At 49.6% G+C, this 19,292-nt stretch overlaps 8 protein-coding genes across 11 annotated transcripts; 4 read left to right on the top strand and 4 right to left on the bottom strand.

Annotated features, from left to right (window-relative positions):
- The first annotated feature begins 267 nt into the window (after nucleotides 1-267).
- LOC121596238 (la-related protein 7) lies at nucleotides 268-2,383 on the top strand. Its single transcript, XM_041921002.1, has 3 exons — nucleotides 268-625; nucleotides 701-1,577; nucleotides 1,644-2,383. Exons 1-3 carry the CDS (start codon nucleotides 439-441, stop codon nucleotides 2,332-2,334), a joined length of 1,755 nt encoding a protein of 584 aa, XP_041776936.1. The 5' UTR covers nucleotides 268-438; the 3' UTR covers nucleotides 2,335-2,383.
- A 60-nt stretch (nucleotides 2,384-2,443) lies between these two features.
- On the bottom strand, nucleotides 2,444-3,289 carry LOC121596252 (NHP2-like protein 1 homolog). Its single transcript, XM_041921023.1, has 2 exons — nucleotides 3,144-3,289; nucleotides 2,444-2,985 (listed from the first exon to the last, which is right to left on the bottom strand). The coding sequence occupies exons 1-2, from the start codon at nucleotides 3,144-3,146 to the stop codon at nucleotides 2,605-2,607; spliced, it is 384 nt and encodes a 127-aa protein (XP_041776957.1). The 5' UTR covers nucleotides 3,147-3,289; the 3' UTR covers nucleotides 2,444-2,604.
- Nucleotides 3,290-3,535: 246 nt separating this feature from the next.
- Nucleotides 3,536-4,242, top strand: LOC121596146 (SNAPIN protein homolog). 2 transcript variants are annotated; one of them, XM_041920828.1, is made up of 2 exons: nucleotides 3,536-3,642; nucleotides 3,722-4,239. In XM_041920828.1, the coding sequence occupies exon 2, from the start codon at nucleotides 3,739-3,741 to the stop codon at nucleotides 4,123-4,125; it is 387 nt and encodes a 128-aa protein (XP_041776762.1). In that variant the 5' UTR covers nucleotides 3,536-3,642; nucleotides 3,722-3,738; the 3' UTR covers nucleotides 4,126-4,239. The 2 variants fall into 2 exon arrangements, with proteins under 2 accessions (XP_041776762.1, XP_041776763.1); XM_041920829.1 differs by having other exon boundaries at nucleotides 3,556-3,642; nucleotides 3,706-4,242.
- Nucleotides 4,243-4,247: 5 nt separating this feature from the next.
- Nucleotides 4,248-5,328, bottom strand: LOC121596145 (ribonuclease H2 subunit B). The gene is made up of 2 exons (XM_041920826.1): nucleotides 5,185-5,328; nucleotides 4,248-5,099 (listed from the first exon to the last, which is right to left on the bottom strand). Exons 1-2 carry the CDS (start codon nucleotides 5,216-5,218, stop codon nucleotides 4,276-4,278), a joined length of 858 nt encoding a protein of 285 aa, XP_041776760.1. The 5' UTR covers nucleotides 5,219-5,328; the 3' UTR covers nucleotides 4,248-4,275.
- Nucleotides 5,329-5,775: 447 nt separating this feature from the next.
- LOC121596358 (transcriptional activator Myb) lies at nucleotides 5,776-13,969 on the bottom strand. Of its 3 annotated transcripts, XM_041921225.1 has the most exons (9): nucleotides 13,813-13,969; nucleotides 11,579-11,823; nucleotides 11,335-11,484; nucleotides 8,799-9,737; nucleotides 8,126-8,410; nucleotides 7,735-7,949; nucleotides 7,372-7,663; nucleotides 7,153-7,293; nucleotides 5,777-7,072 (listed from the first exon to the last, which is right to left on the bottom strand). In XM_041921225.1, the coding sequence occupies exons 2-9, from the start codon at nucleotides 11,669-11,671 to the stop codon at nucleotides 6,944-6,946; spliced, it is 2,244 nt and encodes a 747-aa protein (XP_041777159.1). In that variant the 5' UTR covers nucleotides 11,672-11,823; nucleotides 13,813-13,969; the 3' UTR covers nucleotides 5,777-6,943. The 3 variants fall into 3 exon arrangements, with proteins under 3 accessions (XP_041777161.1, XP_041777159.1, XP_041777160.1); XM_041921226.1 differs by having other exon boundaries at nucleotides 8,126-8,389; nucleotides 11,579-13,969; XM_041921227.1 differs by lacking the exon at nucleotides 8,126-8,410 and having other exon boundaries at nucleotides 5,776-7,072; nucleotides 11,579-13,969.
- Nucleotides 13,970-14,512: 543 nt separating this feature from the next.
- Nucleotides 14,513-17,058, top strand: LOC121596073 (nucleolar protein 10). Its single transcript, XM_041920686.1, has 4 exons — nucleotides 14,513-14,696; nucleotides 14,780-15,906; nucleotides 15,967-16,662; nucleotides 16,739-17,058. The coding sequence occupies exons 1-4, from the start codon at nucleotides 14,631-14,633 to the stop codon at nucleotides 16,980-16,982; spliced, it is 2,133 nt and encodes a 710-aa protein (XP_041776620.1). The 5' UTR covers nucleotides 14,513-14,630; the 3' UTR covers nucleotides 16,983-17,058.
- Nucleotides 16,978-17,858, bottom strand: LOC121596076 (deoxycytidylate deaminase). The gene has a single exon (XM_041920690.1). The coding sequence runs from the start codon at nucleotides 17,739-17,741 to the stop codon at nucleotides 17,121-17,123; it is 621 nt and encodes a 206-aa protein (XP_041776624.1). The 5' UTR covers nucleotides 17,742-17,858; the 3' UTR covers nucleotides 16,978-17,120.
- A 50-nt stretch (nucleotides 17,859-17,908) lies between these two features.
- Nucleotides 17,909-19,204, top strand: LOC121596075 (zinc finger protein 330 homolog). The gene is made up of 3 exons (XM_041920689.1): nucleotides 17,909-18,156; nucleotides 18,242-18,789; nucleotides 18,882-19,204. Exons 1-3 carry the CDS (start codon nucleotides 18,023-18,025, stop codon nucleotides 19,154-19,156), a joined length of 957 nt encoding a protein of 318 aa, XP_041776623.1. The 5' UTR covers nucleotides 17,909-18,022; the 3' UTR covers nucleotides 19,157-19,204.
- The last annotated feature ends 88 nt before the right edge of the window (nucleotides 19,205-19,292 follow it).

Below are 19,292 nucleotides of genomic sequence, written 5' to 3'. Positions count from 1 at the left end.
GAATTATGAGGATGTCGGCACAACGAAGAGCGTAGAATTCGCATTGCTTTTTCCGTTCTTGCTAGTGTTGCCGGATAAGTAATTAGTAAGAGGAATTTACTGTTTTTTGTAAGATAACTTGAAAACACATCACAAATCACAACATTTAACAATAAATTGCAAAAATATTTCCTTTAAACACAGACACGATTAAACACTGAAATTAGCGAACGAATATGGAGAAAATCACACCGCGGCGCTTTGAAAGCCAACTGATTTAGCCAATTGTCAAACGTTTGTCGCCCACTGTACAGCACTGTACGTCCTGTCTGGCAGCACTGCTGTCGTGCTGCTGTGCGTGAAATACTCTCACCGGCAGGAATTGTATAAACATAAACAAACCCCAAACATACGCGGTACCGGAAAAGCGGATAATTTTCCACCTCGTTTTAGTTCAGTATGGAATCGCTGGAAAAGACAAATGCTGGGAAAGATGCCGAAAAGGATAAGGCTGTGGCGAAGGCAAAGGGACGCCACCGGAGCAAGCACAAGTTCAACTCGATTCGCAAGCAGATAGAATTTTACTTCTCCGACGCTAACCTGACCAAAGACCGTTACATGGGACAGCTGATGCGGAATGGGCCATGTAAGATTCGTATCCATCCGATTACCCTGTATTATCGTCTAATTTCAACCTTTCTCTCCCTTCCATACCCAACAGTCATTCCACTGGAAGAGTTTTTAAAGTTCAACAAAATCAAAGCCCTCACTACGAACGTCGACGAGATAGCGAATGCGTTGAAAAATTCCACCCTGCTGGAGCTTTCCGACGATCGGGCGAAGGTGCGCCGCAAGACGGAGGTTGTGGTGAAGGCCAACAGCGAAGAGTGTACGATCTACGTGGAAAGTTTGCCACCGAAAGCGGACCACGATTGGGTGCGGAATGTGTTTTCCAGCTACGGCACGGTGGCGTACGTATCGCTGCCCAAGTTTCGCAACTCGGGCAAAATCAAAGAGTTTGGCTTTGTGGAGTTCGACGAGGAGGCGAGTGTGCAGAAGGCGCTGAAAGCGTTCCAAACGTTTGGCGGTGTGCTGGCGTACGAAACGACGGATCCGGCCAAGATGGCAAGCATCAAGACGTACGAACCGGAAAAGGGAACGCAGCACGGTGAAGGCTCTGGCGAAACGAAAGCCGAACAGGGTGCTGAGATGGAGAAGCCGATAGAATCGTCCACCGGTTCGATGGCTGAAGACGATGGTAACAAGCGCGAGGAGGATGGTGACGAACCACCAGCAAAGAGACACAAAATCGACCCAACGAGTGACGAGGACGATGACACACAGGACGATCAGCAGTCGGATCGGGAAGCAAATGGACAGAAGGTTGAGCCAGCAAGCGAAGAAGAGTTCCAGTCGGATCAGGAAGAGCCCGTCGGAGAGCAGGATAACAAGGATGGGACGGACCAAGCAAAGGGCGATGGGCAGGATGTGAAACAGGACACTGGAAAGAAGAAATGCCGCCAAAGGAAGGGTTGCAGCATCATCAAGAAAGAGCTACAGCTGGACGATAAGGTTTACGAGCTCAAAATAATGACCAAGTGAGTAGCGAAAGTGGAACTGTATGGCGGCTGAATTGATTGTCCCCTTCTCTTATCCCTCCACAGGAAAGAATGGCGCCGGCTGAGAAACAAGTATCTCAACCTGCAAAAGGAAGAGGCAAAAAAGTTGAAGCGCTTGTTCCACCAGACGGACAAGCATCCTCATCATCACCATCATCATCAGCGGGGTGGCCATCCGAAGACGATTGCTTCCCATCCGAGCGGTGGAATTGCGATCAAATCGATCAAATCCTCCCCGAGGGTAAATTTCTACGGCGCCATGCCGGTTGAGGAGGACGAGGAGCACGGCGAGCAGGACGGTACTGGCAACCACCTGCTTCAGCCGGAAGCGGCCGAGGAGAGTGCGGCCACGGCAAAGCGGCCGCTCTTTTCGTTCGAGCCCGGTCTGATCGTGAGCATAAAGTTTCGCGAACCGTGCGTCGATGTGAAGGATTTCCGGGCCGAGCTGAAGCAGTACCCGTACGTGAAGTATATTGACCTGAAGGAGGGCGACTTCGAGGCGTTCGTGCGCGTCGATACGCCCGCGTCGGCCGTTGCGCTCGTGAAGGAGTACTGCTCGGCGGAGCACAGCGCGCAGATACTGAGCGGCGAGCAGGAGCAGCAGTACTGGGACAAGATGATGCGCGACCGGGAGGACAAGCTGAACAAGCGCGTCAAGACGGAGCGCATTCGAGGGCGTACGAAGTTGATTCGTAAGATAAACAGTCACATTAAGTTCGATGATGACGATGAATAATGCACAAACGACCTTGGTGGGATTCTGGCGAAATAAAGTGAATTTAACAGCAATGAAGACTACACACCAAATTTCTTTCTGACTGAGGCCAACGACAAGGCGGGTTTTGTGCGTGTTTTACGGATCAACTCCGTAAATCCTTAGTTTTATAGGTTATCCGCACTCTCTCCTTCCACTTTGAAATACATCTTCCCTCACAATCGAATAAAATGCGTTCGGTAATACACTCTTCTTTGTACTTTGTCCCTTCCTCCCGAAAGGACCCTAACCTTAAACGAGCAGACGCTCGATCTCCTGCTGGATTGATACAATCTGAGATTTCAGCTGCGAACCTTCGTCGATCGTGACGGAGCAGGCGACGATCGGGCGCGACACTCCGCACGCACGGCCCAGCGCCTGCTTGGAGCGCACAAACACGTACGGCACGTTCTTGTCCTCGCACAGCAGCGGAAGATGCAGAATGATTTCGATCGGCTCCGCATCCGCCGCCATCACGATGAACTCCGACAGCCCACGGTTCAGCGTCTTGGTGGCTTCGTTAGCGCCGCGACGCAGCTGCTTGTAGTTGACCGCCTGCTGGATCAGCGTCATGATCTTGCTGGTGAGGGCCTGTTCGGCCAGAGGGTATGCCTTCGGGTTAACCTCTTCAGTCTGTGGAGTAAAGGGGTGCAACAGAGATAAGGAGAATTAGTCACCGTACACCGGTAGCGCGAGGCAAAAACCACGCGGTTTCACAAGATACCCTTTGCAAGCGTCTTTCGGGGTGAAATATCACCTAAATTCACTATGAAACAGCTTAATTTACTCACCATTTTAATGCTTTGCTGGTTTTTGGTCACAATTCAGGTGAATTTGTTGAGGAAAGTGGATATATTTACAATATTTGTTTTTCTAAGCCTCGGCTGCTAGCTTCATTGGCCGCAAACGCTAGATGAATAACAAGCGATGGGAAACCGCGTGGTTTCGGCTCGGAGTTTTGACAGGTTGGGACACAGCGAGTGCCAGTGGCGCCCTCTATCTCTTTCGCACGTGTTCTGCCAAAAGCGAAACCAAATATTTCTCATCGAAGGAGGATTTTTGGGGAAATAATATTTATTAAAGTGTTTTTTACATTATAATTAAGTTGTTAATCATTAAAAAGCAGTTAAAGCAAGCAGTGATTTGGGCATACCTGTAACGTCAACTGCGTTGCTTTCACATTTCAGCACAGCTTATCGTATACACCTCATGCTAATGGTTCAGAAATGTCAAACAACTGATAACAAATAACAACAAACAGTGGAAAAAATCTCCCCTTTTTCCAAAAAGGTGAATTTCGGTCGCCGTCGCCGAATGAATCCTTGCTTATTTGCTCTATTATTCAACTACAAGTAATATTCTTGTGCAGAAACATTCCCACCCACGATGGCCGACGATCATTCGGACAGTTCGCTCACATCGATCGACGACGAGCGGACGGACAACACGGAGAATCTGTGCGAAAACCCGACCCGGGACATCCTGGCGGAGGGCTTCTTCCGGCTCTTCAAACCAGTGATTGACGATCTGGAAAACAACATCCGCGGGGCAAGCAAAACACAGAGCGAACTGCGCCAGCAGCTGGAAGAACTGTCCGGTGAGATGAAGAATCTCAACTTCGAGAACGATCCCGTGCTGCACGAATACTTCAAGCGTATGGTGCGCGTAAAGCAGAAGGTCGTTGTGATAATGAACATTCTGCAGGGTGCGCAGGAGCGGCTAGTGACGCTGTGCCAGCAGCAGGAACTGCAAGCACCCGTACCCGGCACATAAAGAGGCACACACCGAACCAAAGAATTATGTATTTACTATTCCTCGTAGCCATTACTTTCCTCCATCCACAAAGAGGCCATTGCTTTCCGCACTAATGTAACGTAATAATAATGATTTTAACGTAACACACCCAACACACGGAGGGGGATTTTATTTTTTAAAGAAGCTAGAAATACTCTTCGACCCACTGGCCGCCTTGGCTAGCGCTTTCGCCTTGGCAGAGACCTTCTTTTCAGCCGCTGGCAGCTTTATGGGGGTTGTATCGTGATTTTCCTCCTTTTTAATCCGCTTCACCACGGCCGATTCCAGATCGACCACGGATTTGCGCTTCTTGGAGATGTTTTCATCCTCGGGGAATCCCAGCGCCACCGAAAGTTTCCGCCCGAACTCGAGCGAAAGATAATCACTCACGATTCCGAGTGCCGTATGCAGTGTGCTCTTCTCGTCCTCATCTTTCTCATTTTCCTTCTCTTCCTTGATGTAGTTCAGTGATCGTGCCGTTGGACCTTCCTCCGTACCGATCACTTTGCTCAACCGATGGCACTTACTCACTAGCCATTCCAGTGCTTTCGTTTCGTTGTACTTCAATGCAAGAATTGAACCGGCACGCTTTTCATCCGCTATCAAGCTCAAACGATCCGCTGGCAGCACCTCGGCAAGCTGCGAGGTGCATGGGAATTTATCGTCTATCAGGATTTGATCCAACGGCACCGCCCGTTCGCTACAATGCTCCACCAAATAGGGCAGCACGAGAAACAGCGGATCGATCGGTGTGGGTAAGAAGATTTTGCCGTTCGAGCAAACAGATTCGTTGATGAACCAGGAGCGATGCTGCTCGTTGAAGCAGTTCACTTCGTACAGACTGCACGGCTTCTTCGAGCTGCGCCGGAATAGATACTTGGTTGCGTGTCTTGTCGCAGGATTGCGCAGCGACACGATGCTCATGCTGGCGTCATCGCTTTCGATCAGGGAATCTGCAAACAAAAAAAAAAGAAAAATCAAGAAAATGGGTTTTAGCAACAACAGTGCAGTGGCAAAAATGATTCCAATTGGGCCTACCTTTAAACACAAAAAAGAATTTATTCGCGGACATCGTGCAGCCGGACAGGAACAGAAACTAAACACGCAAACAAACACTTTTGAGCGGGAAATTGTGATGCTGCGGAGCGGGTTTGTTTTGTAAACATTTCCCAAGCAACATACCGCGCCCGGTGAGACCAAGGTGAGTATATATGATTGGTCCTGCAGGGATCTTCCATGTGTAAAAAGATGAAAAATGTAATGAATCGCTTAAAGTTTTTAATTTTTCAAGTAAGTCATGCTTCATTTTAATATAAAGTTTCTTATCGATGCAAAGATCTCACATAATCAAACTGCCTACCATCCATTGTTACTGCCCAAGGTGTATACGATACACGGGCAAAACCGTTACTTTTCAAAATTGTTTACGCTCAAGCGTCGCTGCTTTGTTTTGCAAGAACTTTACGCTTACTTTACTTTATCAGCTTAAAAAATCGCGGTTATTTCTCTTTAGGAGTTTCACACTCGATAAGAGATTTCAAGCAAATGGTAAAAGAAATAAATGCATTTGTACTGGCCCAATCAAAATGTTTATCGAAGTATGCCACCATTCGTCCAGACTAACATAAACAAATCCACTTTGTACTTTGAGGGCAAATACAAAGAAGTACTTTATTCAAAATATCTGTTTTTTTTCCTCCGAGCTTACATGTACTATACCTTTCGACGGTTCTAAAATAGTGTTTACGTTTACAATCTGCGCTATTACTGTGTCCTCACAATTTTGCCCTACATGGCTCGAAAAAAGGAACCCCTGCACGCGCACTGACTGGCTAACAATGTACAGTATGATTGTTTTTTTCTTCTGGATTTTTACAATATAATTCCTGTCGAACAAAACGTATCCCTTCTTTTGACAGCAAATAATAAAAATAATAAAATAATAAACGTTTGCTCCTATCGTCAATGTGTCCTGTATCGTCGTCTTTTCCAAAAAAAAAAGTCATCCAAAATTGTCCTGGCCAAAAAATAACGCAAAAAGGATTTTACAAATATAAAAGTCATAACAAAAGCAGTGTATTGTATACCTATGTTAAATTAATTTTGAGGAAAAAAGGGGACAAAAGTTGTAAATCCGGTGTGTCAAAAAAGTGTATCAAAAAACGGGGGGACAAAATGTAAAAGCTGCCTCCCGCTCCCTGCTGTGTTGTAGCGCATTTAAGGAATCTTTAAGAAGCAAAAAATATATATATCTATCTATCGTTCAAAATATATGCCATCGTAAAATGTGTACTACTACTACTACGCCTTCCTAATGCTTGACTGTATGATGGTACCTTTGTTTGTGTGTATGTGTGTGTGTACTATCTTTCCTTGTACGAACTTGTTCGCTGTACAGTAAAAAAAGAGCTTGTTAGTAGTTAGCTTCTTATTAGCTAAGGGTGAGGTTTTTGGTTAGTTTCAAAACGCTTACTTCCTACTTTAGATGCCCTCTACCAAAACTCTCCGTTGCGGAGTTTAGGTAAGAGAGCAACGCGTGCCCCGCTCTGCGTGTCCCTTTTCCCCAATTCCCCCCGTCTAAACTAACCACCAGAAGAATACGACCTCGCGGGAGGAAGAATCGTTTCTTAACGTTAACCACGCGCACGATGCACACGCTGCTGTACCGCTGTCCTAACACTTAACTTAAGGTTTAAAGAGCAACGATTCTACCCATTTCAAATCGATTGCTTTTGCACAAAAAAGGGGGACATCAGCAACACCACGCACGTGTGTTTGTGTGTGTGTCAATCGTCATCTACTTGTAGAAATTCAACGATCGTGGCTGGAGCGATGTCTTTTTCAGGCAGCTGTGTGCTTGCTGCGAAACGATCATGTGATCGCGCGTCTTGCCGCATGCAAACTTTTCCCATTTCGGGTCGACGGGCTGCAAAAATAAGGAGAAAAAAAAGAGGTTGTTAGGTTAGGGGCGCTTGGAAAGGGATAAAGTACGGGCTTTTAACTTACCACCGGTGACTTGACGGTGGACTTTTTGGCCGATGATTCCTTGCCACCCTCGTTACCGTCGAGCAGGAGCTCTGCTTCACGCAACGGATCGCGCAACGAGGGCGACAGCGTCACACCCGAGTCCGAGATAAGCGACTTGCTCTGCAGGAAGACAAAAACATAAAAGACAATAAACATAAAATAAATCTTTATAGAGCTTCCTCCTCCCCATCCACTTACCGGCGTTTCTGCAAAGAAGCTCATGTCCGAATTTTCCCACTGCTGCGAAAAGACGGAGGAGGAGGACGCTTTCTTGTTCATGCGCGGCGACACCTGTCCGCTTCGCGAGGGAAGCGTGTTTTCCTTCGAATCGGTCGTTTGCGTGCCACTGCCATTGTTGCTGATGACCGTTTTGTTGCCAGCCGATGTGTCGCTGCCACTTGCCAGCGTGGAGGAAGTTTCGCTTGCCTGCTCTTGGTTCATGATCTCCGCAATGTCCTCGCCGATACGTGCCGGACTCGGTGGGATGTAGCTGAAGGGGTGAAAGGATTTTCCGCCATTATAAAACAAATTTTTTTTGCGAGTAGCAAGCAGACAACTCACATTTCGGAACGTCTCTTTCCCAGCTCGGCCATTGCGTTCTTGAACGGTGTCGGCGTGCGCGGTTCGATCGGCACAGGTTTGCCGCTCTCCTTTAGCGGTGTTTTCGTTTTGCCATCCTCTTCATTTTCAGCTGCCTTCTCCTGATCCTTCTTCGCTTCCATCTTGATCGACACATCCTTCGCTGGAACTGGCGTGCTTAACAGACTAGTGTCGTTCTGTTGTGCACCCGAAACAACACACACACACAAAAAGGAGTATAAACATTAATTAGGAGAATATGGCCACCATTTAGAAAGTCTTTCCAGCGCTTATTGCAAAGTGTTAGATACAAGAGCATTACAATTATACCAAACAAACACAGGAAAAAGCAAGAAACAAACAGAAAACATACTTTAACTGCCGCTCGTTTGACGGGCGTACTGGCGGGAAGCTGATCGAAGGACACGTTCAGGCTGGGAGAGTTCAGGAATTGGCTCGGGGAGAACGGCAACGGTTTGATGGGGGTAATGGACGGTGACATGAGGTGCATTTTGTCCGTACCGCCGCGCGCATTACCGTCCTGGCCTGCGTGCGCATGATTGCCCTGACCACCGCCTGCATTCCCAACCGCCCCCTGTTGCTGCTGCTGCTGCTGCTGCTGGTCGGTATAGTGCGCCTGCATCGTTAAAAGGTCATGCTAATAGTGTATTGTGGTGGTAACAGTTGGTGGTAAGCAATTGTGTAAAAGGTGTTATCAGTGTTATATGTAAAGGTGTGTGTAGTAGATGCAGCAAATTTTGTGTTGTTCTGTGCGGCTGGTACCAATGCCCTCTTCGTTGCCCATTTACCTGGCTAATCCTTTAAGAAGTGCATGTTTACTTAGCCGAGGGGTAAGCGATACAAAAAAAACAATAGCAAAATATGAAACAATGCACAATGGATCATGGCAAAAAGCAACAAAATTGACAAAAAAAACTTAAAAAACATACAAAAATAAAATATTCAGCCAAACAAAACACAAAAATCCACTGACCGTACAAGCACACACACACACACAACACACGCGCGTTCGAACGCGTCCTTACCAGCTCTTGATCATCCTTAAGCTTTCGCTTTCGTCGCAGAATGTTCGGCGTAGTGTTGCGCGTCGTCTTGCGCTCCGTCATCGACTGTTCCGACGCAACGCTATCGTCCAGCCGTGTCGCATTGATCAGCTCGTGCAGATCCACATTGGCGGGAAGAAACTGCTGGCCCGAGATCGCCAACGGATGGTAGCCGGCCACGGCCGCTGCCTGCCCGTCGCTTACATTGTTGTTATTGTTGTTATTATTGTGCGCCGCATTACCGTCCCCGAACAGCTTCGCGTTGATGCGCGTCGGATAGACCGGCTCGATCACGTACTGCTTCTCGCGATCCGGCAGCGGAATGATGAGGAAATCGCCCTGCTCCGTCGATACGGCCACCTTGCCCGCGACGTGACCCTCCTCGAGCGGTATCTCGTCCCGGAACTGGTTCTCATCGAGCGACGGCTTCTTGCGATTGTTGCGTATGATGTTCTGCAAGCTTTCGTTCGGCGGATAGCGCGGTGGTTTCGATTTCTGGTCGCCATCGCCCGCCCCGAGCTGCTGCTGCTGCTGCTGATAGTCGTGGTGCTGCAGCTGGGGATGGGGATGGTGGTTCGGTGGCTGGTTCGGCGTACCGACCATCTTCACCCGCCGGCGGGCCGCTTCCGGGCCCTCGTACTTGCGGCGCATCGTCGAGTTCCAGTGGTTTTTGATCGCATTGTCCGTCCGGCCGGGCAGCAGCTTGGCGATCTTGGCCCACTGGTTGCCGTACTGCTTGTGCGCCTCGTAGATCAGCTGGTCCTCCTCGTCCGTCCAGGCGGACTTTTTGATGTTCGGGTTGAGATGGTTGTGCCATCGCTCGCGGCACTGTTTGCCGATGCGCCCGCGCAGGTGCCGCGCGATCAGGGTCCACTTTTTCGGCCCATACTTGGCAACCAGTGCGACCACCTTGTCGTCCTCCTGGAATTGAGGGGTAAAAAATGGATGGAAAGCATTAGTAGAGTGCTTCTTTAACAAGAAACCCTAATTAAGCAATCACTAGAGCGAAATGAGAACGCTTTTAAACCTGTTTTTGTGCACCGTCATCGCAAGAAGGATCGTATTCCAGCATCGTCGCTCTTGCTCTCTTCTCTTCCTACATTGCTGTAATAATTCGCTTCCGGTAATTGTGAAAGATTTGGTTGAAGGCATTTGTTTTGAAGGCCCCTTTCGAATACACCCATCTCCAAGCTTGTAGGGTGACCTTGGAACAATTGTACGTCGTTCCACAAATTATAACTTTTACTGATAATCTTATGATATCTCAGCCCTTTGGAACTTATTTGACGAACATTTACCTTCGCCAGATTCCATCAAGGTGATCGGACACGGTTCGGTGAATGTAAATTTGTATCCAACCCTAAAATTTGTCATGTGCACATGTCAACAGTCGAGAGTTTGGATGTATTTTTTCATCTTAAAAGGCACCCTTTTGTGACGTTCCGTTCGTTGGAAAGCTTTTCCTTTCACGCAAGACTGCTGGCAACAGGAACTTGTGGGGCGCATTTTCCCCCTTTCCTTTCATTAGAATGTTTTTTTCTACGCCACTTTTCTTTCATTGCGCTATCTTTTCGGTTTTTTTCCTCTAAAAAATAACAACTCATCCTCCCGCATGAGGAGCACCACTTCCGGTTGTCTTTTCGTTTCGGTGCGTCTACAAGCGCCCGCCTTACACCTTAATCAACCCCCTACCGTTCCTGTGCCGTAACCTGTACGTCCTACCCCCCCGCCCCCGCATTGAAAAGCGCAACGCAACTACCACCACCATCATCACGCACCACCACAAGCAGGAAGTACGATCGGCATAGAACAATACCATCATAACAAAGGGGTAAAAATTCAGGAATAGGAAAAAGAATAAAACAAAGTACTGGGCCAACCCATCACCTCATGGGATCGCATGCGGGCAAGGTAGTTTCCCCCTTTCGGTAGGATGTTTTTAGTTTGTTAGTGTGCAATTTCTTTCTCACCAGCAAAAAAAAAAGCTAATGGGCGAAAACACCCCTGAAGGAATGGGTTTGGGGTCCTGTTTTGCGCTGTTTTGCGGCACTCACACACACGCATGTTCTAAGGTGTGTGTGTTTTTTGCCGATTGTAATACATGCTCGCAGCACTTCAAACAGGCATGGGATGAAATTCGACAAAAAAGGGGTCGCAAGGTAAAGTGAAAACATGTTGTGACTTGTCTGTGAGCTGGAATATGATGAGAACAGGTAAAGTTCATATTTTACCATAATGAAAAATTGAAGCGCTGAGAGCTTGGCAGGATTTGAGCGACGAAATATAAAATTCTTCAAATATATGATATTTAAAACCCGCCTCGTCTTCGTCGACGGTCTAACATGTCCTCCTGCTGATCAAGCAGTACAGTGGCAGTGACAGCTGGTCATGTTTCCGCAAAGTGAGTGATCACGCGTGTTCGAGGAGCCAGCTGCCCATCGGTTTTCTTGCCCAATGTTCCCATCCAATGAGCGCTGCGAGTACAATTGAGTTTTGTTTTTCACACACACACACTAACCTCCTTCGTCCAGGGTCCCTTGATAAGATCCGGATTCACCACCTTCGTCCAGCGCTGCTGACACTGCACGTCGGTACGATCCTTCAGCAGCTTCGAGATGATGTCCCACCGCTCACCGTACTGCTCTACCAGCTGTTTGAGGGCGGCATCCTGTTGAAATAGAAAACAATTTTTAATAATTACCGAGCGCAACTAATCAAAACAAGATGCTATTTTTTTAATATGAGAATTCCCCCTTCCTTACCTCATGCTTTGTCCAGCGCGATTTGCTCGATCCTTTCTCTCCCTGCGAATGCTCGGAATTATCATCGTCCGATGTGTCCATCGTTGCTGACATCGCTCGATCCGTCGCTCTGCTTTTAGGGATGTCCTTTTTCGTGGAGTGTATGCAAAAGTTCAATCAACTCTCCTCTACACACAGACACAGCAGAGAGACAGATTTGTACTCCCTAATACATAAACACGCACACACACAGACGTAAATTGATCCTGGGATGATATGAGGATATGGATGAGAGAGGGTCCGACCCCACACACAAATAGATAGATCCCACTTCCGACCGACTCCGGCACGGGATGGCGCTTAAGGACACACCGTCGAGTCTTCGTTCTCCCTCCCACTAAGGTGTTGCTGCACGTGTTGATGTGCGAGTGTCCTTTCCTCTCTTTCTCTCTCTTTCTCTGCTCTGATCGTGTTATCCTGTTCTCTTCTCTTCCGCACACTACACCACGAGAGGGAGAGAAGACAATCAAGCCAGCAGCATATGCCGTCGTACTGTTTGGCCCGTGTGTTTAATAATTATTTCCACGGCAGATGTTTTGTTCCTGCACCGGTCCTCCTCTCTTCACCATCAGCTCCCTTCGACACTTCCTTTTATGCTCTCAAGCGGCGAGGATTGGGTTGTGCGGCGGCGCCCCTTCCGTGCTTGCTTTATTTTTTTTGTTGTGTGTTTCCTTTTCTTCTCGTGCACAGCCTGCCTGCCTCGCCAGCCTGCCACTCACCTAGGCAACACACGCAATAGGGTACGCACCACCGGTGCCACACTCTAGGGGTGCTGCTGCTATGCTACGGAGCATAAGGGTGTGCTCTCTCTCGTTCGCTCTGCGCCGTCTATCTCGCTCAATCGCGCTAGGACCCACAGGCCGCACGTGCAATGATGGGATTCTTCGCTTTTTGAGTTTTCTTTCTCGCTTCTTCTTCTTCGCCAAACATACATACATAAACCTACCACTGGGAGGGGGGACGAAAAGCGAGGATCACATTTACTGCCCGCTAGACACTTTTCGATGCGCCGGTGCGCATGGATCGGCAATGATAATTGATAGCGCAACTAGAGCCACCATGCGCGCACACCTATAACACCGTGGGACACACACACACACAAAGAAATACGCACAATAAGGTGGCTTTTCTGCACCGTTCCCCTCTGCACCAACCAAAAAAGGGGGAAATCGGAAACTCTAATCGTCCCGGGAAGCGATTTGAATCAGACTCGCGACGCGGAGGGTCGTATTTTTGCTTTACCTTGTGTTCTTTGTTTTTTTCTTCTTTGCCTGTTCACCCAAATGTACACCCTTGGGCGCTTTTTTCAAAAACACACGGCCCTTTTCCAGCAGGGGAAAAGGAAAGCAACGCGCCGTGTTCTGTTCGCGCACTGTTTACGTTCCCTCGTTACCCCTTGGGTTGCTGTGTGGGTCTTTTTTTGGATCCTGTTGGGCGAACCCGCAGCACGAGTTCCTGGACGTGGAACTGAAGCTTCTTCTTGGCGTAGCAGCGGTGGCGCTCCTACAGCCTCGGCTGCCCACACGGACAAGTGCGAACAGGCAGCGTAACCGGATGCTTCGCGGATGGGCCGTTTTACGCGAACGGTCTGCTCAAATTTGGATACGGCAATGCGCACCCCCCACTTTCGGGCTTGTCACCTTTCAAAATGCTACTGCAAGCTGGTTCCGCGAGGGATTCAATGGGCAAGGAAAAACCAATGCAAACGTTGCTGGGGGCCCGTCGTAACGTAAACAAACGCCGGGGCAGCTTCGAATTTCCGGGCCTTTTTTCACTGACTAGATGATAAGATGGTTACAGCGCATCAACACGCTCTTCTGCTAGTATACCGGACGAACACAAGACGAAACAGTAAACACGGAGAAACACACGCGCATTTGGTATCTTGGCTTGTTCTGGGGCACCACTGTCGCAATACCGAACGGCACGACGTTGTCACAATATTGCTTTTATTTTGCATTCACTTCGTTCATTCCGGGGCGACAGAACTAGCTGGCATGTAGAGCGCGGCAGCACACAACACTCGAATTTCATTTCACGCAACGCACACACGGGTACGGTGGTCGTCGTCGGCAGCTGCTGCTGCTGTTGTGCGGCCGAGCCGTGATGCATCCATCTTTCTCTCCCTGAATTGCTTCCCAAGACGCGCTCTCGACTGCAGCGCGATGTTGATGTGCTTCCGGCAGTCTCTTCACCTTTGCACCGCTGCTTTACGGCGCGCTTACCCGCAGCCCACGGTTGGATTGCGAAACAACGTTGGATAATAGAGATAATGGATGATGGTTCCGAAATTTTAGGGAACGTCCCCGTCGTTACGCGTTTTGCTGCGACCGTTTTGGCTTGCTTCGAAAAAGCTCGAGGTTGACGGAAAACGGCCAGGTGACGAGCGACAGTGTCGTTTTGACATTTCGCCATTTGACATATGAGGGGCACAGTGCGTTGCATTCTGTTAGTAATTATAATTTATTTTCATATAACGGAGAATAAATCATCACAGAACATGTAACAATATTTAATTAAATATTTTTATTAAGTTTTTTTTGTAAAACGTTACATGTAATCAACAAAAACATACCAAACAAATAATTTATCTGACACATGGTCACTGTACGTCACGCGGGGCTGTTGGAGTGGTGTAACCTGCTCATTTGTTAATTTGTTCCCTCTGCGTCATCTTTCAAACGTCAAACGTCACGTGAAAAACTGACAAATTTCAAACAACCACAAGCCAGAACGCATCTTTTTGGCTTTTACGATACTGAAATGAGGTAATAGAAATGTAATTTGTAGTAAAATATCAACAAGGAACAGGATCCAAATGCTTAGTCCAAATGTTTTCCCATTTTCGTTTGTCCACAGCTTCACTCGGTCACCACCGTCTCTCTTAACCTTGGGCCGGACAATAATGTTTACAATGTGCTCCGCTTGACAGCAGAGTTGCATGGCGCAGATGAAATAAACACACCTTTTCCCCGCACGCGTGCAATTTCGATGTAAAAAAACAGGCCCGAAAATGTTAGTGACCGACATAAATAATGTGAAAATATACAATCTCAGCGGTGGGAAATCCATTCCGGAAGTAAGTACACCATCGCGTTGCCCCCATTTCATGCGTTATATAGTTGTAATTCCCGTTCGTTTCCCAATTCCTCCAAACCGCAGTGGCTCACCGATCGGAAGCAGAAAAAGGCACCGAAAAAGAATCCGGACGCCGATCGGCACATCGAGCTGATACAGGACTTCGACATGCCCGGGGTCGCCTCCTGCATCGCCATCTCGGACGATGGGCAGTACATATTGGCCACCGGGACGTACAAACCGAGGGTAAAGTGCTTTGAGGTGAGCAATCTGTCGCTAAAGTTCGAACGATGCTTCGACTCGGAGGTGGAAAAGTTCACCATCCTGTCGGAGGACTACAGCAAGCTTGCCTTTCTGCATGCCGATCGGTACGTGGAGATACACGCCGCAGCCGGCCGGCACTATCGGTTGCGTATTCCAAAGTTTGGCCGCGATTTGGTTTACCACCGGCCAACGTGCGATCTGCTGTTCGTTGGAACGTCGCCCGAAATCTATCGGCTAAACATGGAGCGGGGTCAGTTTTTGCTACCGTACACGAGCACGACAGCAAGCGCGATCGACAGTGTCACGATCAACCCGGAACATCAGCTCATCTGCGTCGGCACGCAGGAGGGTAGGCTTGAGGCGTGGGACTATCGTGACAAAAGGTGCTGCGGCACGCTCGATGTTGCTGCCAACCTACCGAGCACGAACGGGGTTGCAGCCGTGACGGCGCTGCAGTTCAAAACCGGCCTAACGCTGGCAGCTGGAACATCCAGTGGACACGTGCTGCTGTTTGACATTCGGGCCCGCAATCCCATCGCGATCAAGGACCATCTGAACCAGCTGCCCATCAAGAAGATACGCTTCCAGCCGGATCAGAAGTCGGTTTACTCGCTCGACGGAGCTATGCTGAAGATTTGGGACGAAACGTCGCTGAAGCAGAAGGCGTGCATTGAATCGCGCAGCAACTTCAACGACTTTGCACACTTCCCGGGCAGTGGATTGTTTATGTTCGCCCAGGAGGACACGAAAATGTTGCCTTACTACATCCCGAGCGAAGGGCCGGCGCCGAAGTGGTGCTCCTTCCTGGACAATCTGGTGGAGGAGATTGCGTCCGAAACGGTGCAGAACGTGTACGATGACTACAAGTTCGTCACGAAGCAGGAGCTGGCCGATCTGAAGCTGGACCACCTGGAAGGAACGCCAATGCTGCGCGCCTACATGCATGGGTACGTATCGGAAGGTGGGATCAAATGAAACGAATCTACTTACACTTGTCCATCCCGCAGGTTCTTCATCAACATTCGGCTGTACAACAAGGCCAAGGCGGTTTCGGACTCGTTCGCGTTCGATAATTTCCGTAAGGATAAGATTCGCAAGCAGATTGAAGAGAGCCGTCCGGCTCGTCTGCAAATTAAGTCGGCCCTGCCGAAGGTGAACCGGGAGCTGGCGCAGCATCTGATACAGGAGGAGCACATGAGCAACGCGAAGCGAAGTGCCATTGCCAAGGGTCTGCTCGGCGACGATCGGTTCAAGCAGATGTTCGACAATCCGGACTTTGAGATCGACAAGGAGGCGGAGGACTACCGTCTGCTCAGTGCGGTGCTGAAGCGTGCCGATCGTGATAAGGCGCGGCGCAAGGAGAAGATCGTCGTCACGGAGCCGAACGAGGAGGATGAGGGCAAGAGCACGGACGACGATCTGTACAGCGAGAAGAGTGATAGTGAAAAGGAAGACGAAGAGGAGGAGGAGGAGGAGGAGGAGGAGGAGGAGGAGGAGGAGGAGGAGGAGGAGGAGGAGGAAGAAGAAAAGGACGTGGAAATGGAAGACGCAAAGCCAGTTTATTCGAAGATGAAGAATAATCGACCAGATAAATCGTGGGCCCGTGAGGAAACAGAACACGAGGATGACGATAAGGAGTTCTCGTTAACGGTAGAGGAAGGAGCAAACTTTGACATCATGCAACCGGCCAAGAAAATCCAATCGTACGTACACTCACAGCCTACTAGAGCCCTCTGCAACCACTTTTACAACGATGTTTATCCCCTTTTTTCTTTTCAGTGTCTCGCTTGGCAAGCGCGTGAACAAGCTAGAGCACGCCACGACGAATGTGCAGTTCCAGAACGGTGTGGGCCGGCGGGAAATTACCTTCACGACGACCGGCCGGTCAAGCAGTGGCAAGAATGCAATGGACCGGGAACGGGCGCGCTATCAATCGGAGCTGAAAAAGCACAAGGAAGAGCGCCGGCAGGTGATTCGTTCGGCAAAGGGTGTGATTAAAAAGACGATTTTCAAGAAACTTTAAAATCGCAAAAGCGCTAGAACCTATATTGTGAAACACCGTAAAGCCCAAATAAAAACCACTTCTTTGGGCAAATTTATAGCACTGTTATAATCACTCCCTCACTCGCTATCCTCCGTCCTCCGTTGTCTGTATGTCGCCTTAGAGACGCTCCTTTAGGGAAAGCTTGCGCATGTCCACCTCGTCCGTTACGGTGTCGTCCTTTTTCGGCGTTGCCGGCACCTGATTCAAGCTGTCCCAGTCAATTTCGGTAAAATCGATCACGATCTGCTTGTGGGGCGGCTTGTACTGCGTGTACCTCACACCGGCCGCGTCGAACATCCGCTTGGCCGCGATCGTGTGCTCCTTGTGCGCGTGCTTGTCGCTCATGTACACCACCTCCCGTATCGCGGACTGTATGATAATCTTCGCACACTCGTTGCACGGAAACAGCGCCACGTACATGGTGCAGTTCCGCACGTCCGTACTGTTCTTGTTCAGTATCGCGTTCACCTCCGCGTGGCACACGTACAGGTACTTCGTCTCGAGCGGATTGTCCGACGTTTTCGACCACGGGAACTCGTCATCACTGCAGCCCTTGGGAAATCCGTTGTACCCGATGCCCACGATACGGTTGTCCTCGTTCACGATGCACGCACCGACCTGTGTCGAGGGGTCCTTGCTGCGTTTCGCGGCCAGGAAGGCCATCGCCATGAAGCACTCCGCCCAGTCGAGCGTATCTTGGCGCTTGCCACTTGGCCGTGCCGGAGAGTCACTTGCCATCTTGGTGTCGTGCAGCTTGGAATTGAGCTGATCGGGGGAACAAGGAAAAGTGCATGGTAGGCGGGGTGCAATTTTCGCAATCCCGCCAAACCGGTGTACTGTTTTGACAGAACGTGAACCCGCTGTCAGCGCACGGAAAACGTCAGCCCGAGTCAGCAAACCAGTTGTTGTGTGTTTCTGTTTTCGTTGGGCCTGATTGTTGGATAATGGTGGCGTAGGGCGAGTGAAAGTGCATTTTATCCTCGCCTGATTTTCGTTTATCCGTTTCCGGAGCCGCCAGGATGCCGAAGAAAAAGACGGGCCAGCGCAAGAAGGCGGAGAAGCAGAAGCTCCGCCAGAAGGAAATCCGCAACCGGGAATCTCAGCTACCGGAGCAACCGTGCAACGTTGCGATGGACTGTGAGAAGTGTGGCAGGTATGTGCTGTCGTGCCCGGGTGGCATTCTTTGCCCAAACGGACTAATTTAACGGGTTTCCCCCCGTTTCTCCGTTCGCGCACAGGAAACAGAAGTCGAGAGCGTTCTGCTACTTCTGCCAGAGCCTGCAGCGGCTGCCGATCTGTGCGCAGTGTGGCAAGCAAAAGTGCATGCTGAAAACGGGCGACTGTGTGGTGAAGCATGCCGGCGTGTTCACGACCGGGCTGCAGATGGTCGGTGCGATCTGCGACCACTGCGAGGCGTGGATCTGCCACGGTAGGAAGTGTCTGCAGTCGCACGCCTGCACCTGCCCGCTGATGGACGCGGTGTGCATCGAGTGCGAGCGGGGCGTGTGGGATCACGGTGGTCGGATGTTTAAGTGCAGCTTCTGCAACAACTTCCTGTGCGAGGACGACCAGTTCGAGCATCAGGCATCGTGCCAGGTGCTGGAGTCGGAATCGTACAAGTGCCAGTCGTGCAACAAGTTGGGCCAGTACTCGTGCCTGCGGTGCAAGACCTGCTACTGCGACGATCACATCCGGCGGAAAGGGTTCAAGTACGACAAGAACAAACCGATCCCCTGTCCGAAGTGTAACTACGAGACGAGCCAAACGAAGGATCTTAGCATGTCGGGTAAGTAGTTGTGCTAGTGGCGTGTTTGTCGCCGCCTACGTGGATGGAAGGTTTTACTGGGTGGCTAAAGATGCTGACCTTTTCCTTTCCAGTGCGCAGTCATAAATACGGGCGCAAACGGATGGATGATGAGGGAGACGATGATGATTATGCGTACGATGATGAGTACATGTCGTACCGCAACAGTCACGACCATTACAACGAGGTTTCAGGTAGCTCTTCCGACGACGATTACGACGACGACGATGATGATGATGATGAAGACGATGATGAGGAAGATGAGGACGAGGACGAAGAGGAGGAGAAGAAAGAGACTGCTGGCGTACAGGGAACCTCCCAGGGCACTTCCTCAAAGGAGCTAAAGTAGAGCAACCCCTTGCCGTTTGTTTCTTTCTGCAAACGGTTCCTGTGTAAGAGCTGTTTAAAGCCACACGACTTTTGTTCTTTATTTGCATAGCATAACTATACAAGCTATATGCAACAGGGGGAGTAGGACGAGGAGG

This window comes from Anopheles merus, chromosome 3R, assembly GCF_017562075.2.
Source record: "Anopheles merus strain MAF chromosome 3R, AmerM5.1, whole genome shotgun sequence".
Taxonomy (NCBI): Eukaryota; Metazoa; Arthropoda; class Insecta; order Diptera; family Culicidae; genus Anopheles; species Anopheles merus.
Note: the sequence above shows the minus strand (reverse complement) of the source record. Positions and strands in the feature narration are given on the sequence as shown.

Bases quoted from the DNA above. Each gene is read 5' to 3' on its own strand.
- LOC121596238 (XM_041921002.1), top strand. From the start codon at position 439: ATGGAATCGCTGGAAAAGACAAATGCTGGGAAAGATGCCGAAAAGGAT. The intron at 626-700 runs GTAAGATTCGTA...CATACCCAACAG, and splicing joins GCTGATGCGGAATGGGCCAT to TCATTCCACTGGAAGAGTTT. The intron at 1,578-1,643 runs GTGAGTAGCGAA...ATCCCTCCACAG, and splicing joins GAGCTCAAAATAATGACCAA to GAAAGAATGGCGCCGGCTGA.
- LOC121596146 (XM_041920829.1), top strand. From the start codon at position 3,739: ATGGCCGACGATCATTCGGACAGTTCGCTCACATCGATCGACGACGAG.
- LOC121596145 (XM_041920826.1), bottom strand. From the start codon at position 5,218: ATGTCCGCGAATAAATTCTTTTTTGTGTTTAAAG. The intron at 5,100-5,184 runs GTAGGCCCAATT...TTTTGTTTGCAG, and splicing joins ATTCTTTTTTGTGTTTAAAG to ATTCCCTGATCGAAAGCGAT.
- LOC121596358 (XM_041921225.1), bottom strand. From the start codon at position 11,671: ATGTCAGCAACGATGGACACATCGGACGATGATAATTCCGAGCATTCG. The intron at 7,950-8,125 runs GTATGTTTTCTG...GGTGCACAACAG, and splicing joins TCAAACGAGCGGCAGTTAAA to AACGACACTAGTCTGTTAAG. The intron at 7,073-7,152 runs GTAAGTTAAAAG...TTATTTTTGCAG, and splicing joins CCACCGTCAAGTCACCGGTG to CCCGTCGACCCGAAATGGGA.
- LOC121596073 (XM_041920686.1), top strand. From the start codon at position 14,631: ATGTTAGTGACCGACATAAATAATGTGAAAATATACAATCTCAGCGGT. The intron at 14,697-14,779 runs GTAAGTACACCA...TCCAAACCGCAG, and splicing joins GTGGGAAATCCATTCCGGAA to TGGCTCACCGATCGGAAGCA. The intron at 15,907-15,966 runs GTACGTATCGGA...TCCATCCCGCAG, and splicing joins CTGCGCGCCTACATGCATGG to GTTCTTCATCAACATTCGGC.
- LOC121596076 (XM_041920690.1), bottom strand. From the start codon at position 17,741: ATGGCAAGTGACTCTCCGGCACGGCCAAGTGGCAAGCGCCAAGATACG.
- LOC121596075 (XM_041920689.1), top strand. From the start codon at position 18,023: ATGCCGAAGAAAAAGACGGGCCAGCGCAAGAAGGCGGAGAAGCAGAAG. The intron at 18,157-18,241 runs GTATGTGCTGTC...GTTCGCGCACAG, and splicing joins GACTGTGAGAAGTGTGGCAG to GAAACAGAAGTCGAGAGCGT. The intron at 18,790-18,881 runs GTAAGTAGTTGT...TTTCCTTTCCAG, and splicing joins GAAGGATCTTAGCATGTCGG to TGCGCAGTCATAAATACGGG.